This window comes from Dromiciops gliroides, chromosome 4 (assembly GCF_019393635.1).
Source record: "Dromiciops gliroides isolate mDroGli1 chromosome 4, mDroGli1.pri, whole genome shotgun sequence".
NCBI classification, from domain to species: domain Eukaryota; kingdom Metazoa; phylum Chordata; class Mammalia; order Microbiotheria; family Microbiotheriidae; genus Dromiciops; species Dromiciops gliroides.
The window spans coordinates 314593977-314612930 of record NC_057864.1 but is presented as its reverse complement, the minus strand read 5'-3'; the positions used below and the strand labels follow the sequence as shown (position 1 = coordinate 314612930).

Below are 18954 nucleotides of genomic sequence, written 5' to 3'. Positions count from 1 at the left end.
TAACAAGTAGTCTTCCAGCTTCTGCTTTTAATGACCTCTAATGAAAAGGAATTCACTACCTCCCCACAAGAGCCCATTTCACTTTTGGACACCTGTCAGTTCTTCCTGACATTAAACATGAATTTGCCTCTTTGAAATTTCCACCCATTGCTCCTGACCTCTGAGGAAAAGTTGAATAATTCTAGTCCTTCTTCCATCTGACAACCCTTTAGTTACCTGAATACGGCCATCATGTCTCCTTCCCCCCCCTCCCACCCCCGTTCCCAGTCTTTTCTTTCTTCCTCCAGGCTAAACAAACCTAGTTCTGGTCTTCACATGACATGAACTCAAGACCCAACCATCTAGATGGCCTTCTTTGGACACTCTCCAGCTTATCAGTGTCCATCTTAAACTTTGGAGCCTAGAATTAAGCACAGTACTCTGGAAGAGTGCTGACCTGAAGAGAATACAGAGAGAGAGAGAGAGAATTATATATTTTTATATATTATATAACACACACACACACACACACACACACACACACACATAAAATATAGCACTTCCTTTTCCTAGAGATTGACACTCTCTCTCTCTCTCTCTCTCTCTCTCTCTCTCTCTCTCTCTCTCTCTCTCTTTTGCTGGGCAATGGGGATTAAGTGACTTGCCCAGGGTCACACAGCTAGTAAGTGTCAAATCTAAGGCCAGATTTGAACTTGGGTCCTTCTGAATCCAGGGTCGGTGCTTTATCCACTTCTCCATCTCGCTGCTCCTGATTTTAATGCAGCCCAATATCACATTGAGTATTTTGCTGCCACATCACTTTGTTGGCTCATAGTGAGCTTGCAGTTCACTAAAAATGCCAATTTTTCCTTCCAGACTGCTGTCTAACCAGGCTTTCTTTGTCCTTAAACTATGGAATTGATGTTTTGAAGCCAAGTACACTTTATCTCTGTAGAATTTCATCTTATTAGATTCAGCCCAATGTTCTAACAGGTCAGGATGTTTTTGGATCTTAAGTCCTTCCCTATAAATTTTATGAATATTCCATCTATAGCTTTGAGTTATTGATAAAAGTATTAAATAGAACAGGACTAAGAACAGATCCCTAGGGCATTCCAAAAGAGACCGATGCCAGTATGTCATTGAACCATTAATAACTATTATTTGAGTCTAGCTATTCTGCTAGTTCTAAATATGTCTAATTTTATTATAATGTAGTCCACATCTCTCCATCTTTTCCATAAGAATAGTATTAGACGGGGCAGCTAGGTAGCATAATGGATAGACCACCGGCCCTGGATTCAGAAGGATCTGAGTTCAAATCTGGCCTCAGACACTTTACACTAGCTGTGTGACCCTGGGCAAGTCACTTAATCCCCATTGCCCCTCAAAAAATAGAAGATAAGGTTAGTCTGGCATATGTTCTTGACGAAGCCATTCTGGGTTGTTTCAAGGTCTGTTTTTTTAATAATCACTGCTTCCCTTCCTAGATATTCAGTAACCACATCTTTAATAATGCATTCTTGGGGCAGCTAGGTGGTGCAGTGGATAGAGTACCAGCCCTGGATTCAGGAGGACCTGAGTGCAAATCCGGCCTCAGATGCTTGACACTTACTAGCTGTGTGACCCTGGGCAAGTCACTTAACCCCAATTGCCTCACCAAAAATAATAATACATTCTTGAGTTTTCCCACGAACTAAGTACACTGGCCTATGGTTTGCAGATCCTAATCTCTTCCCTTTTTTGAAAATCAGGAAAATTTCCCTCCTTTCGGTACTCTGATATCCCTCTTGTTTTCCATAGTCTTTTGGATATCACTGGCAATGATAATCCTGTCTGCCAGTTCTTTGACTATCCAAGGATGTCTTTCTTCTTGGCCAGGTGACTTGAACTTATCAAGGGTAATTACATGGTCTTTTATTTTCACCTTACTTACCTTGGATATCATGTCACTGTTAGATATTTTTGTTTTATCATTTCTACTCCAAAGGTCATTCTTGGTAGAAGAAAACCCCACAGTTCTGCCTTCTCACTCTTCTGAGTTATCATTGGCCTATTCACCCTGAACCAGTGGTTCCTTCGCTGTTCCTCTTCTTTCCCTGGATATAGGTTTTAAAAATAAAACAATTTTTGTTGGTCTTAGCTTCCTTTAGCCAACCTCAGTTCATTCTCTGTTATGTCTTGTATACATGCCCTGAGAAGACAGGAGACTTCCCCATTGTAGGTATGAGTTTGACAGCCTCAGTACACCTCAGGAAGGCATCCCCACCTATTACAAATCTTCACGTCTTCCTTGATTTTTAATTGTGTGAGCTCTCACCTGAAATCTTCCATAGATCTTTTATATCATATTCCTTAGGGGACAGGTAGGTATTTCTTCCACAGAACATCCAGCTTCTTCCTTCTCTTCAGGACGAGCCTCAAATTTGTAAAACATCCATTTCTGTGCTTTTGTGGCCTTTTTTGTTTGCTTGTTGACTCTTAAGAGAAGCAACATGGACTCATGGATAGAGAGCTGGCTGCCTAAGAGTCAGAAAGACCTGAGTTCATGACTTGCCTCTGACACTGGCTGTGGGACAAGGAGCAAGTCACTGAACCTCTCGATACCCTGAGAAACTCTCTCAGACTCTGAGGCACAGGAAAGGTGCCAACTTGCATGGGTAAAGGTGGTTTCTTCTCCCAGAAACCTTCTGTACTAATGCGATCATAAGTCTATTTGCTCCGGGTTCCTTTAGAAAAACTGCAAATGTATAACAACAGAACTAAGATCAAAAGAGACTTTTTGACACTTTAGTCAAGATAGACAGATAGATCACTACAAATCATTAGTAGCCTCGAGACCAGAATATTCATTCCAGAACCCAGGGAGAGTCAATAGAGCTGAGATATCCACAGGAGAGAAACGCTGGGAGTAGGATTGAGTTAATCTACTTACATTACTGACATTTTCTTTTCTAGGCAGTCCTTTTATAGAGTGCTCTCTCAGCTTGATATATAGGTTTATACAAACCAACACAACAAACATTTATCACATTCTGGTTTGGGCAATACAAAGCCAAAAACAAAAGAGCCCCATGCCCTCAGAGAGCTTATGTTCTTCTTAATGTTGAAAGCATATCTTTAGTCCAATTTCTACCCACTGCAGGAGTACTCTCTATTATATCCACTTATAATGGATGGTTTCAATACTTCTGGAGGCAAAGTGACTCTTTTTTTGATACTTCTAGTTCACGGGATATTTCTCTGGATAGATGGTAATGTCTTTTAAGACCCTGGAAGCTCTCAGTATACTCAATGCTATGAGAACATGCTAAGTATATACAGCCTTTTGCATCATCTGCCAAACAATTCTCTATAAGAATATGTTTCATGTGATGGGAATAGGTTCCAGTAAAAAAAAAAAGTTGATGTTAGTGCTATTTCCTCCTAAAATAGTAAATATTATAATATGGATGTAACATTTACTATGAATGCCAATTTTTTTTTCAGTTCAGAAAATGCTTATTTTCTTCTATTTTCTATGAAATGACCCTTCCCTTGCTATATCTTTAGGACATTCCATACCCTAAGCTTTCCAGGGCTAACATTTATGGGTTCTATCACATATTGCAAGCTCCAAAGTGTTTTTGTGGCCAAGTTAATTTGAAATGTTCATGTCCTAAAGGGGAGTTTTTTCCACCATCCTCAGAAATGGAAAGGGTTTTTAAAACTTTGAAGCCATAAGGGCCAGGGAAGAAGGATACTTGATGGTAACTTTGTAAATGATACCTGGTCACATAGATAATGATCAGCACGGAGATAATTGTCACCACTGACTTTTTCAAGTACTTGGAGCATGAAACTTTACAAACCCTATTTACAATGTAATCCTTCATGCAGACTAATGCCATGAGCTATTGCTATCTCTCCAAAACAACTGGAGGGACTCTAACATATTGACCTCAGAAGCAACTATTGTGTCTAATGGGTTTGTCTTATCGCAGCTATGAACAATGTTGCTGATACAAATTAGAAATGGAGAAAGTGCTCTGGCCCTGTTGCTGAAATGTATTTTCCCTAGCCCATGGTTTAATTATGTTTTCCCTCATTAATGGGTTTACTCCTTCCCTTTGGGAGAATTTTCTTGATATTCTCTATTAACTTCCTTATCTCATTCTTCTACCTATGATCCACATGAAAAAAAAAATAAACACACAATGAAAATCCCTCCTCTTTCCAGCATTTCAAAGTCCAATAGCTAGTAACCCTATCTCTACCCTTATTTATTATTTCATCATGTAGCAGTCATTGCATGCCAATAATAATCATAATAATGATGTTTTTATTCCAAAAATGCATACTTCAAAATAGCATTTAATTTTCAGGAGATAGGGATATGTGGTCTCCAAAATAGGGTGTGAAAAAATAGTTAAGCTCAGATTAGGAGACTCCATCTCTTCCTCTGGCCCCAATCTCAGAGACCAGACCTGGGCTCACAGTCGAGTTTCCATAGGTCCCATAAGTCTATGAGATTTTACTGCTGTTACCCAAGAAGTACAAATTTGGTATATTTCCCTCTTTTATTTGCCTAGTCACTCCATATCAGCTCTTCATCCTGCATTGCTAAAAGGTTCCAAAGACCCTTCAGCAAACAAACATGGCTGCAGTCAATGGATTTCTCACCAACTCATCTTACTACTGATATGGAAATGATTCAATTTAATCTGGTGAACACATTTATTAAACACTTACCATGTGCACAGCTCTTTACTAGACTTTAAGAATCCATATACCACCCTTCCCACCTCACCCCACACTCCAAAAAAAACCCTGCCTCAAAGAATTTATATTCTACTGGCCTATTCTATGAATGATTCATAAAAGCACTGGAATTATGGATCATATTTTTGGCCTCATTTCTTTCAGACCCTAAACCTTGATACCAAGGCCAGTTTTAATGACTAAATGGTTTTCTTACTTGTGTCAATTTGTCACTGAAATTGTAGCCTCCCCTGTGCGGTCTTAGGGATTTCCTATTTGTTTCTGGGACAGCGGCTGGTCTTACAGAATCCTAGCATCGTTGTTCAAGAACACTATTCCTTTGTCCTCTCCCCTGCAAAGAAGGGCAGCTTGTGTTCATGTCTCCTGTCTAACGTGTCATGTATTCAGTGACATCTGGTTGTTTAACTGCACATTTGAGGTTATGGGGGGGAAAAATCTTCAAAGTGTTCTGGGACACTATTTGCACAACTATCACCCCTGCCTTGCCATGAGGAGAATCTCAGACTTATTTATTATTCACTACCTTTGGCCCATACCTAGACAGGAAATGTTGGCTCATTTGGGCTCAGGTTCCCATAGAGGTAAACTTGCTCTATTAGGGTGAATGAAGTAAATTCAACATTGCCTGTCACTTCACTTTGCTATAACTAAACAGTCATTTCTTTTCCTTGAGTGTGATTTTCCCCTTTTAAGGAGAATTCTGACCATAAAGATGGCACTTGCTTAAACCAAAAGGTAAATGACATATTGACTTAATAATCTCCCTCTCAGAAATTTACTTATTAAGATCTGGTTGTTTGCCTTCTGATCACAATGAATAAACAAACACAAGGAATTCCTAAGGTAGACAGACAATGGGGCCTACCCACTATAAATGCCAAATCAATATTAGAGAACCTCAGGCTACTAAGAGTCTGCTTGTTTTAACACTTTGGAGTGCTGGACTGAATTACAACAGGAGTAGACCCCAAGTAGGGCACCTGTTGCCATAAAAAGTGTACTAAATATGTATGGGAGCAGCTAGGTGGCGCAGTGCGTAAAGCACCGGCCCTGGATTCAGGAGGACCTGAGTTCAAATGTTACCTCAGACACTTGACACTTACTAGCTGTGTGACCCTGGGCAAGTCACTTAACCCTCATTGCCCCACAAAAAAAAGTACATATTTAAAAGGAAATTCATGACTTAGAGCTAGGATGGGATGATGGTAATAGTGATGGTGATGATAGCCAGCATTTATCTAGTGCCTACTATGTGCCAGGCATTGTTCCTCACAGCAGTCCTAGGAAGTAGGTATTATTATTGCCATTTTACAAATAAGGAAACTGAGCTACCACTTTCTCTCTCTCTCTCTCTCTCTCTCTCTCTCTCTCTCTCTCTCTCTGAACGTAGCTTCAAGCACTTAGGGTCAGTACTGCTCATAGACTGTTGGTCATATACTGTTACTCAGTGTGTTTTGTATTATTGTCTATTATTTTTTACTTTTTATTACTATTCACCTTTTAAGGAAGTCATGCCTTATTTTCCCAATTAAGATTCTAAGTCCCATGAGGAGAAATGATTGGTTCTCATAATTTCTTGTCTATCCCACATCCCTAGTACATAACATGTACTCAGTGAACATTTGCAGCATAGAATAGTAAAAAGAGGGCCTGAGTTCAATTCCTACCTCTGATGCTTACTACCTGAAAAAATAACAGCCTTCCTCAGCTGTTAAACAAAGAGGCTGGATGCTTTGGTCACTGAGGTTTCCTTCATCTCTGGTTTTATTATCCTTTTTGCTACTTTACTGAACTATAACTATGACAAGATAATATGTTGGGGAAAGCCCTGTGATAGCTGTGTTTCAACATGAATGACCCAATTTATTTTGCCATGGATTTGAAAGACTGTGTACAAAAGCCACAGTACAGGGAACAAAAGGGAATAAGCATTTATATATTTATATGGGGCCTACATGCCAGACACTGTTCTGAGTACTTTTTGTTTGTTTCCTTTTGTTTTGGAGGGGAAGGGCAATGAGGGTTAAGTGATTTGCCCAGGGTCACACAGCTAGTAAGTGTCAAATGTCTATGGTCAGATTTGAACTCAGATCCTCCTGAATCTAGGGCCGGTGCTTTATCCACTGCACCACCTAGCTGCCTCATGTTCTGAGCACTTTTACAAATATCCTTTGATCATACAGCAGTCCTGTGGGGGGGAGGGGAGGTAGCATTGTTATCTCTGTTTTCAAGTTGGAGGAACTGAAGGAGACAGAGGTTAAAGTGATCTGCCCATAGTTACACAGCTGTTAAGTGTCTGAGGTCTAATTTGAACTCAAGTCTTCCCTCCATGCCCAGGACTATCCACTGTGTCAACAACTGACTTGAAAGCACCAATGTTCTTTCACATTGATCAAATGATCAATGCATGTTTGTTTTTTTAATCTATGCAAGTCATTATCAGACTTCTCTTCAGGCTGACCTACTCAATGTATTCAGGAAAATGGTTTGAAAAGCTGTGTCACTAACTTGGGACTCAGAAATATGCTTAGTAGTGGACACTCTTCAACACCCATAATGCTGTTAGCATCAGCCTATCCCTCCCCTGAGTAAGGAGACATTTTCTCCAGTTCTTGGCAGCTATGTAGCACTGGAGGCAAAAGCCTGGGATTCTTCATTTTGCTTCCTATTGACAACCCAAGCCTAGCCTGTCTAGTGGGTGTGCCTTTACTTAATGAATCCCAAAATGCTTTTCCAGGCTTCTTGGGGTTTTTTTGTTTTGTGTTTGGTTATTTTTTTAATTAGTAGGAATATGAAGGGAACAGAAGGGTTTGTGGGGTTTTTTGTTTTGATTTTAATTAAATTTTATTTTTTAATTAACAAAAATAGCCTTTTTCTCCTTCCTACTCCTCCCCCATGGAGAAAGAAGGAAGGAAAGAAAAAGCCCTTTTAACAAATTTGCATAGTCAATCAAAACAAATTACTACATTGGTCACATCCAAAAATGCATGTCTCATTCTGCACCCTGAGTCCCCCAAGGAGATCACAGAAAGAGTAAAAGGAGCCATATGTTCAGAAATACTTGTAGCAGCTCTTTTTGTAATAATAATAAAGAACTGGAAGCTAAAGGGGTGCCCATCCACTTGGGAACAGCTGAACAAATTCTGTTATATGAATGGAATGGAATACTGTTGGGCCATAAGAAATTATGAAAGAACGGTTTCCTTGAAACCTGAGAAGATGTATGTGGAGTGAAATAGAAGCATTCTGAAAGATTAGGTAAACCTTGAATTTCATACTAAATTTGAATCAGAAAAACAAGTGGTCTACATAAAGTATAAATACATGAGAATTGGTTTTCTCCATGTCACCAAATGGTGGGATGCTATTACATACCTCCCTCAGCTCAGGGACACTAAGAAATTACCTGCAGAAATGGTGGAAAACATTTGTTTCTTAGGAAGTAGATGATTCCTTAATTCTTCCTCTTCCTCCTCTTCCTTAATAATAGATTGTCATGGAGCAGTTGAGAGGCAGTGTGATATGGTAGAGAGGGAGTCTAACTCCCTGCATTTTGGAGTCAGAGAGCCTGGATTCAAGTCCTGGCTGGGCCACTTCCCTGTGTGACTTTGGGCAAGTTATTTAGCCTCTCTGGGCCTCAATTTCTCCCTCCATAAAATACAGTGTTTGGACTAGATGGGCTTTTGATCTTCTTTTGATACATAAGATAGGGGTCTCATGACACTTCACACCCCCAAATCCTACTGTTCTTATTTAAATCTTATCTTCTGTTAAGTATTTCTAAAAGGTTCCTTGTTCATTAGAAGGCTTTTAATTCCACTTCTGAGTCTGCATTTTTAAAATGTAGCAGGTGCTATGTCTGCTACATCTATTATTAGTACCAAAAAAAAAAGTATTAGATGAGAAGTGTAGTTTTGTAAACAGACAATCCTCATGTTTTAATACTCCTGTTAGGAGAGCAAGACTAATGACTAATGATGACTAATACCTCCCTTACTTAAGGACTGCCTTGTAGCATTTAAAATACTCTAGCTAGGAAGTGTTGCAGGGCAGGTTTTGGCTAGTGTTGTATCCTAATCCCTGTAATAACAAGCCCTATTGTCAAGGGATCATGTGAAATCAAATATTCTGGTTGGTTTGGTGAATTGAATTCTATATTAGTGAGAGTTCAACTAAAAGAACAGTCTGTTTCCCTTTTCCCTGTAGTCCATCCTCCTGGTGAATCTGTCGGGTCACTACTAATGTCATTCATTATGCATCCCATAGTAGTCTATGCCATTGGATGGGAATATTTATGCCATATTTTCCCACGTCTCTTACACAATTAGCAGTGCTTGTCAGGGCCTGGGACGATGGCTGCTTTTGTACTATGTAATGAGGATGGTGACCCATCTATTGGCAATTCTTGTCCATCTCCACCAGGAAGAAATAGGCCTCAAGCAGTAAACACCCTTTTTAAGTTTCCAAGTCATTTGTGGGTATGAGCAAGTCTATGAGCAAGCTATGCACAAACAGTGTGTTTCCAATGGGTTTAATTTAATGGATGAGCAGAAAACATGGCAATTAGGCTTAACCATTGAGGAGCTAACAGGAAAATAGGCAGCTGCACACTGAAGTGGCAACTAATAAAAAAGAAAGGTATACATAAGGTAGCAGGACCCTCAGAAGCTTCAGTCGATATAGCCCAGCCTCCCACCCAGGTCTTCCTGTTCATGGCCTTCTCTGATGTCACTAGTTCATTTTTAACACAGGGCATTGTTCTTTTTGTTGTTCTTTTTTTTTTTTGTGGGCACTGAGGGTTAAGTGATTTGCCTAGGGTCACACAGCTAGTAAGTGTCAAGTGTCTGAGGCCAGATTTGAACTCAGGTCCTCCTGAATGCGAGACTGGTGCTTTATCCACTATGCCACATAGCTGCCCCCGAGGGCATTGTTCTTGATGATGACCATTTTCTTTGTTACTATGATCATCATCATTACTGTTATTGTTGATATTAATGATGATAATGATAGAATAAGAGAGCTCCAACTAGAAACTAATGAATAGCCAATGTGCTAAAGAAAAAGATAGTTCATTTTCCTTTTCTCTTTTAAAACACTAAGTATAAAAAAACAACTTTTGAAATCTACATGATTGTATTTCCCAAGAGTTGAATTTGTCACATTTGGGATTTATAGGGGGAAGAAATAATGTGTGCTCCTTGTTTAAAATGTATCTACAAGTGTTGCCATTCATATGAGCTCGCTCCAAAAAAACTGGATCTTTGGGGAAAGGAATACAATTTAAATTTGCAAGGAAGTTTCGTTAGTGTAAACATAGGACCCATTATCATCTTGATTGGCCACCAGACCTGAGTGCTTCTCAGTTCTGTCTGCAACATGATGAAGTACAGAAGTGGCTATGGGAGACAGCATTAATTACTGGAGGCAGCATCATTGCTGACCTGATACAAGATTAACTGCTACTTTGAAGCCTTTATTCCCCAGACACTAGAGCTGTCTGGTTATCTCACTTCACTTGAAGGACCCGGGACAATAGCAGTGCTGATGGTAATACTGGCAATTTCCCTATTTGTTTTGCAGGTCACTGCTCGGGGGTTTGGTCCATTGTTACAGTTTGCCTACACCGCTGAGCTGTTACTCAGCAGAGAGAACATCCAGGAGGTCATCCGATGTGCAGAGTTCCTGCGCATGCACAACCTGGAGGATTCCTGCTTCAGTTTCTTGCAGACCCAGCTCCTGAACAATGAGGATGGCCTGTTCCTGTGCAAAAAAGACACCTCTTGCCAACGCATGCATGGCGACATGGAGAACTCAGAGGGCGAGGAGGAGGAGGAAACAATGGAGTCGGAAACCTCCAAGATATCATGTCCCAAGGAGCGGATGCACCCAGAGCCCCTTAGCTTCGAGTCTGCAGCCCCAGTGGCAGAGAAGGAAGAAGGCGTGCTAGCTGACTCCGATGTGCCAAGGGACGATGGAGGGAGTGGTCTGGACAAGGATGCGCTAACACGGTACCCCAGATATAAGAAATACCAGCTTGCTTGTACCAAGAATGTTGTCTACAACACATCGCACATCAGTACCTCAGGTTTTGCAAGCGCACTCAGTGAAGAGAGCCCTGGCAACGGCCTCCAGGCAGGGCTGGCCATGGGGCAGATTAAAAGTGAACCTCAGAGTGAAGAGAATGATGAGGAGAGCATCACCCTTTGCCTGTCCGGAGAGGAGCCCGATGTCAGGGACAAAGAGGGGGACATCGAAATGGAAAGGAAACAGCCTAGTCCCATCCTCACCCCTGTGGCCACCACCTCTGCTGCTGCTGCTGCAGCCACTGCTGCTGCAGCCACTGCTGCTGCAGCCACTGCTGCTACCCCCTCGGCTGCCTGTGTGGACAGATCGAAAAGTGGCTCCTCTCCTTCCTGTTTAGGGTCTCTCTTCAACAGAACAAAAAGTGCAGAGTTGTCGGGCTTGCCCAGTACTTCCCAACAGCACTTTGCCAGGAGTCCAGCTTGCCCTTTGGACAAGGGGACAACTCAGGGTGACCATAAAACTGACTACAGCCCTTTCACAGGGAATTATGGACAGTCCCATGCCAGTCAGAAAGATGCTTCCAGTGTCCCAGTGGGGTCTCCTCTCAAGGGGCCCTCATTCGAAACTCTCTGTAAGCAAGAAGGTGAGCTGGACAGGCGGAGTGTGATCTTCTCTTCCAGCGCCTGTGACCAAGGGAACACTTCGGTGCATTCATATTCTGGCATAAGCAGTTTGGACAAAGACCTCTCTGAGCCCGTGCCAAAGGGTCTTTGGGCAGGAGCTAGCCAGTCCCTCCCTAGCTCACAGACCTATTCCCACAGTGGACTAATAGCTGATCACTTGCCAGGAAGAATGCGGCCTAATACCAGCTGCCCAGTGCCAATTAAAGTTTGCCCTCGCTCTCCCCCCTTGGAGACCAGGACCAGGACCTCCAGCTCCTGCTCCTCCTACTCCTACGCAGAAGATGGGAGTGGTGGTTCTCCCTGTAGCCTCCCTCTCTGTGAATTCTCCTCTTCTCCCTGTTCCCAGGGAGCTCGATTCCTTGCCACTGATCATCAGGAGCCAGGCCTGATGGGAGATGGAATGTACAACCAAGTCCGACCCCAAATTAAATGTGAGCAGTCCTATGGAACCAACTCAAGTGATGAGTCTGGATCGTTCTCTGAAGCAGACAGTGAGTCATGTCCTGTGCAAGACAGGGGCCACGAGGTAGGGAGTTAAGATAAGTACAAGTATGTAACCCATTTAACCAACCCATTGTTGGGATACCATAGCTCCCCAGGGCTTACGCCTCACTCCCTCTCACCCGATTTCTATTTCCTGGGGACAAAAGCTTCTAGGATGGCTGGGACATATCTCCCTCCCCATCTCCAGATAGGTGATCCTTGCTTTGAGATCGTACCTGGTTTATTTAAATTGTGGTACCCAACAAACAGCATGGTACGGTGGAAAGAGGGTTGGATTGAGAGTAAGAGGACCTGGATTTAAATCCCAGGCCTGCTGATTACAACCTGGGCAACCTTGAGCAAGTTGTTTTCCCTCTCTTGGCCTTCAGTTTCTTTCATCTTTAAAATGAAGGGGTTGGACAGGATGACCGGCTCTAAAACTAGGATCCTAAGCACCCAGGGTGGCCATGGAGGGTCACCCAGGGTTCCCAGAGGCTTTACTAGCAGAGAAGACACATTGAAAGGTCCTACCAGACTGAAAAAAGTCTCTAAAATGGCCCCAGGAACAGACTATATGACTATATCACAAAGCCCAGCTGCGCTAAGGTCAGGGCACTTCCCCAGAAGATTGGTCAGCAGGTGATGCATGTTCATAGCCACAACCTCCTGACTTGTAAAGCCTGGATGGGGATAGGGATTAGATCTGGTGGAGGGACTACCCACATCAATAAAGACTCAGATGCTCAAAGCCCTAAAGTCACTGATATCCCACAAGTGTAGTCAAATAGCCTAATGATAAAAGCAAATCTAGCTAGATTTCACTGAGATAGTTCTTAAGCTTTCTTTCCAGTGCTTAGCACAGTTCCTGGCACGTAACAGGTACTTAATAAATGTTTATTGATTCATTTTTCAAATGTCACCTTTCTCCCTGCTTCCTTTCTCACCAATAAGAGACTTGAGCCTTAGCAGTCCAATCCTGGGAGTAGCTTTCTTGACTTTTAGGGAAAGAACTAGCCATAATTACCTGCACTGAGGAAAAGGGAGAGAGACCTAGGTAGTCCTGGATCATGCTACCACAGCCCATAATCTTTAAACAGCTGGCTTATATCAGTGTCTTCATACTCCCTCTCCTCCACTCCTAGCCCAAAGAAAAGCATAGGTCCTTTTTTATGAAAGAATATTCATTTTTTGGTTGTTTAGGGTTTTTTATAAAGATTGAGTGATTAAAACTAGGGGTTGTTTTGAAGGAGTGGAGAGGTGGGGGTGACCAGACCTATGATTTTATTACTTTAGGAAATGACCTACACTGATAAAATTCCCCCCACCTACTCTGCAACTTGAAGGCTTAGTTAGAGAGTTGACTGGGGCACTGAAAAGTTAAGTGACTTAGCCAGGGTTATACAAGTAGGGTATGGAAGAGATAGGACTTGAACCCAGGCCTTCCTGAATCCAAGATTGGCTCTCTAGCTACCACGCCATAACTGCCTCTTAATATCCTACAAGCAAAATCGTTAAGTGGAAAGCTTGTTGGACTTGGGGTAAAAGGGCCTCCCTTTGACCCCAGGTCTTTCTGACTCCAAGTTTGGTTCTCTATCTGCTAATCTACAATGGCCTCTACATATCCACATCATGGATAAATGGTATTTATCACCATTAAACAACACTGCTTTCCTGGGCTTCTTTATGCTGTCATAAACAGAAGACCCTGGATGTGTGGGCTCTGTCCTTTCGTCTCCTTTATGATGGCTCTACTTTGATCCCATTTCCCAAGGTGGCATTAGAAGCACACACAGTCAGTCAAACATAACGTTGTGGGGGATAGATATCACTTAATATGCCTTCTATAAATCACAGGAAATGAGATTTAATGGGTAGTGGAATTGAGCTCTTGGTTTTCATCCAATACTGAAATTGAAATGCTTATACTAGAAGAGATTCAATTTCTCAAAGTGATAGGTGATGGGGGCTCAGTGGAGGTTGGGGTCAAGACCAGATGCCTCATAGAAGTAAGAGGATTGAGGAAGCAGAAGAATAAGAGCCCCATGTTTTCCCACTCTCACAAATCTGCTAAGAGGATAATAGAAAAATGCTTAGATATTCATGGGTCATGATTTGGCAGTTGACCTTGTTTGTTCTTTTGGTGCTTGGCACGAAAGTGAATACAGGTGAAGCCAGCTACCACCTGGGCTTTATATCTGCCTTAGAACCAAAGAGTAGGTCTTGTCCTCAGCTATAAGTTGGAATAATATAGAAACAATGGGATGTTCACAGTTTGCCCCAGTGGGGGTGAGGGGATGGAACAAATGCTGAATTTGGAATCAGGGGACCTGAGTCTGAATTCCAGCTCTGCCACTTACTATCTCTGTTACCTTGGATCTCGCCTGGCCTCAGTTTCCTCCTCTGAAAAAATGAGGGTGTTGGACTAAAACTCTAAATATATGGTTCTATGATCCCTTAGGGTACACAGACCATCTCTGAAATTTGAAGGAAGATTAATTTAACCAGAGAGCTGAAATCCCATTAAATGTATGTAGGTTGGGGGGGGGGGGAATGTCTTTTCAGAAAACCTTGTGATGTTTAATAATTCAGCCAATAAGGGGCAGCTAGGTGGTGCAGTGGATAGAGCACTGACCCTGGAGTCAGGAGAACCTGAGTTCAAAACTAGCCTCTGACACTTGACACTTAACTAGCTGTGTGACCTCTGGGCAAGTCACTTAACCCTGATTGCCTCTCTCTCTCTCTCTCTCTCTCTCTCTCTCTCTCTCTCTCTCTCTCTCTCTCTCTCTCTCTCACACACACACACACACACACACACACACACACACACACACGCAAGCAAGAAAGAAAAATAAATAAATAAAATAATAATTCAGCCAATGTGAAGTTTTTAGCTTGATCTGGAATTTTGAAAGTGGATCTCCTGCAGTCACCTGCTTTTTTAAAAGGCACCTTGGCCAGTTTTCATCTGTCACCTAAATTGCTCTCCTGTTTTCTGCCCTCTGCCCCTACAAAACAAAAACAAAAAATTATTTTAGTTTTTAAATAATCTTTTAATTTTGATTTAGTCTAGCAATAAATTAAATTTAATTAATTTTAATAATTATAGTTTTTAAATTATTTTAGAGGATATTGGGAAATTATTAAAAAATAAGTTAGCTGAATAAATAGGAAAGGAAATGAGGAGAATCTTTGCCGGATGAATATATCAGGGTCACTTGGATTTTATAACTTAGCACATAGTAAGCATTTAATAATGCTTTATCATTCATCTTCAGTCCACAGTTAAATGTAACATTGAGCTTCAATGAATGGAGGTTTCATGAAAAAGGTCGAGGGTTTCTTTCCCCCTCTCTCTCTTCAGTCTCTCTCTCTCTCTCTCTCTGGGTCTACTAGAGTTTCTGTTTTATTTTTTGAAACTACTGACATAGTCCAGTTTATCAACATAGTGATTTGGGGGACCCCAGAGTGAGGAAGGAGTGATTTGCTGTAAAAGAGTAGGGTACATACAGCAAAAAAAGGCAAAACAGATTTTCGTTTCCTTTCTTTTCCTTCCTTAGGAAAGCTATTCGAAAAAGGTTATGTTTTTATGGTGGCTGCATATACTTACAAAGCTGCCAATTTCATATAAATCTCCTTTTACCCCACCAACTTCCCAAGAGGGAAGTTTAAGTCATTTGTTGGCACTCCATGCTGCTGACAAGAGTGGGGATGTTTCCTCTGTTCTGCCAGTGTCCATCCAGCTGCCTTAAAATATAACAGCAATAAAACTAGACATTGAATTTTTTTAAGAAGCAGTGATCAGCAAGCTGTAATAATAATCTGAAATAGCTCATCCTCTCTTTTAATATCTTGCTTTGGAATGTAATTTGTGTTTATACTTTCAGAATGATTTTTTAAAATTTATGAGCAATGGCCAATAATCTGGGATGCTCATAAACCATATTTGCCTTGATACATGATACACCCCATACCTATGTATTTTGGACCTAGTAATTTATCGATCAATAACCATTCTTAAATTTGAAAGTGTCATGTTAGTATAACTTTTTTTGTCCAGACGATTACATTTAATTACAGAATTTAACCCAGTCCTAGAGAGAAGGCTCATTTGGATGCCCAGTTACCAAAACTATCATAAAGGCATAGATCCTTTGGGGTGAAGGGGGAAATGTCATTAGTCCTGTGACTTTTTCCTTAGTTAATATTCCCCTAGTTAATATTTTTCATGCAGAGAAAGAGAAGGAAGGAGGAGAGAGAGAGAGTAGGAAAGAAGAGAGAGAAAAGCTGAACTTCAGAGATATCTAACACTGAAATTAGCAGATTAATCTTGACAACCAGAATGAATGAATAAGACTTGAAATGCTACAGGAAGGGTGCTAGATGGTGCAATGAATAAAGCACCAGCCCTGGATTCAGGAAGACCTGGGTTCAAATCTAGTCTCAGACACTTGACCCTTACTAGCTGTGTGACCCTGGGCAAGTCACTTAACCCTCATTGCCCTGCAAAAATAAATAAATGAATGAATAGAGAGAGAGAGAGATAAAGAAAGAAAGAAATGAGTGAATAAATAAAGAAATGAAAGAAAGAAAAGAAAAGAAAAAGAAAAAAAGAAATGCTATAGGAAAAAGATGGGTTCCCAGTTAACCCCAACACACAAAATACTGACTTCCCAAGCTCTTGTTTTATACTTAGTTGAATCACATGAGCATTCATATTGTGTACATGTATATGTATGTGTGTACACACAATATACATATCGGTTGATCTATATGTTCATTTATACCAGCTCTTCAGGGAGTTATAATTTCATCTCAGTGCGTACTTCTCCCACTAACACAAGATTACAACCCTCCTGTAATTTTTTAGATGAATTGCAATTGCCAAAATATCCATGATCCTATAGCCAAACTCCTCTCAATTTAACTAGGATGGTCCTCAGATAATACACACACACACACACACACACACACACACACACACACACACACACACACACACACACTTGATTGTGTCTGTGACTCATCTACTATTTAAAAAGGAAAAGTGCCCTTAGTTTTATATAATTCTAGCTGGCATTATATTTTTACTCTATATAGACCCTGTTCAGAAGATTTCTTAGTCTCTGCAATACTAAAGCATGCTACATCAAGGAGAAAATAAATCCCATGGGAGGGAAGGTTAGGAATAATCCTTGAGAATGATATTAACATTACATCTATATAGAACCATTAGTTTTTTAAAGCATTTATACATCTATTTTTACATTTTATCTTTAGAAGAACCCTATCAGGCATCCAAGGCAGGGAAGAGATTCAATTAAATTTATCTATTTGTCTATTTGTTTACTTATTTATGAGGCACAAAGAGGATGTGTGACTTACCTAAGGTCACACAGTTAATTGGTGGCAGAAACAGAGTAGCAACACAGGTGTCCTAACCCCAGACCATTCCATTCATTCCCTTTATACAAAGGGCACTACAGAAGGGCACTTTTATGGTAAATCACCTACATGAGCACCATTTGGGGGAGTGAAGAAGCAAGAAAAATGTTCACAAGAGAGCTTTGCCACACGCTTCTCCTTGTAGCAGCTCTCCAGCCCTAAAACTAGTATTTCAGCACAGGGATTGTGATCCTCTGTCATATGGGGATAATAATATCATCTTCCCTACTTCATAGGGTTTTGTGAGGATCAAATGAGATCTTACATGTGAAAGTGCTTTGAAAAGTTAAAAGGCATCATCTAGATATACAAGGGCAGTGTCCTTCCATTCCTACCTTTCCTTTTCATGTGAGCTCTTAGTCAAACATCTGAACTGGAATGTGTGTCTGGTTTTTGTTTTGTTTATTTTCTTAGGAATGAAAAAATTTCCCAAATTAACCTTCCACTGTGTGATTTTTTTAAATGGAAAAGTCATTTTTTTAATGGAAAAGTCATTTTTTTCTGTTATTGTCCAAAGACTACAATTATGCCCTAGTTTTCCATTAAATCCAGGTGGGGTGTATATACCATGTAGGCAAAGTGGACCCTAGGAAATTAGAGCAGGAAAGGGAGGTAGTTAGAAGAACACCAGGCTTTGCAAACTTTAAAGTGTTATGTGAATGTTAGCTATTGTTGTTATTGCTGTTTCCTTTTCCTTCCTAACTAAGTCCCCCTGACACTGTTAAGAAAAAAATCCACCAAGGCCCTTGTCTTTTTTATAAGCTATAATGAATGACATAATAAGAAGAGAAAACAGATATAAGGACCCAGCCATTCCATGAGCAATGCTACTCCTGGTGGGGAGCTTGGCATCTTTGGGATATCAGATGATTCAAGAACAATGGTGCAGTGCTAGTGTTAGCTCTAAAAAGACTGTGCCAGCAGCCCCCAACAGCTGTCAGATGCCAGCAGCTGATCTCTTTTGGGTCAGAAAAGAGAGCCAGTGTCCCGACTTCCCTGACCCCTTTCCCAGGGCTGCTGCTGTCTGCTTAGCACACAATGATGCCACTTTGATTTTCATATTTCAAAGTTTCCATCTTGCCCCTAGCACCTGGGAGCCAGAGTGAACCAAATAGATTGCCAGCCACCATTCACTCTTAATCTCTTGAGAGCAAAAGCCCCTAAAGTATCTAGCTGGCCAGAAATCTTTCCCCTCCTTTGTCAGCTCAGATCCAGTGGTTTGGGCTATTCCTCAGATCCATTCCATGCTTTGTTCTCCCAAGCGAAAAGACGGGTCAATCCCTTGTCAGGGCAGGGCCACAGCCAGCAGCAATGAGTGATGCAAGCTGTGACATTCGCTAATGACACTGGAAAGAATGAGCAGTCTCGGTGAGGCCTTTCCCTTGCTGAGTCAGGGACTGCCCCAGCCTGTCTGGGACTCCACTGAAATCCAGAGCATTACACAGAGGGCTTGTATGCTGTAATCCTGATGCTAATACAAGAATGAACACTCACAAATCAGAAACAGAGTTTATTTTATATGCAGCTTGTTTATCTGATGGTATATTTGCATTGGTGGTATATGATGGGAAGAGTTGTGGTA

The 18954-nt window shown here is 41.2% G+C and overlaps 1 protein-coding gene across 1 annotated transcript in view; it reads left to right on the top strand.

Moving 5' to 3' along the window:
* The window catches only part of BACH2 (BTB domain and CNC homolog 2), a 418233-nt gene that overhangs the window by 385153 nt on the left and 14126 nt on the right, over positions 1–18954 (top strand). Inside the window, 1 exon segment of the mRNA XM_044004876.1 lies at positions 10321–11973. Coding sequence (XP_043860811.1) covers positions 10321–11973 — 1653 coding nt within the window.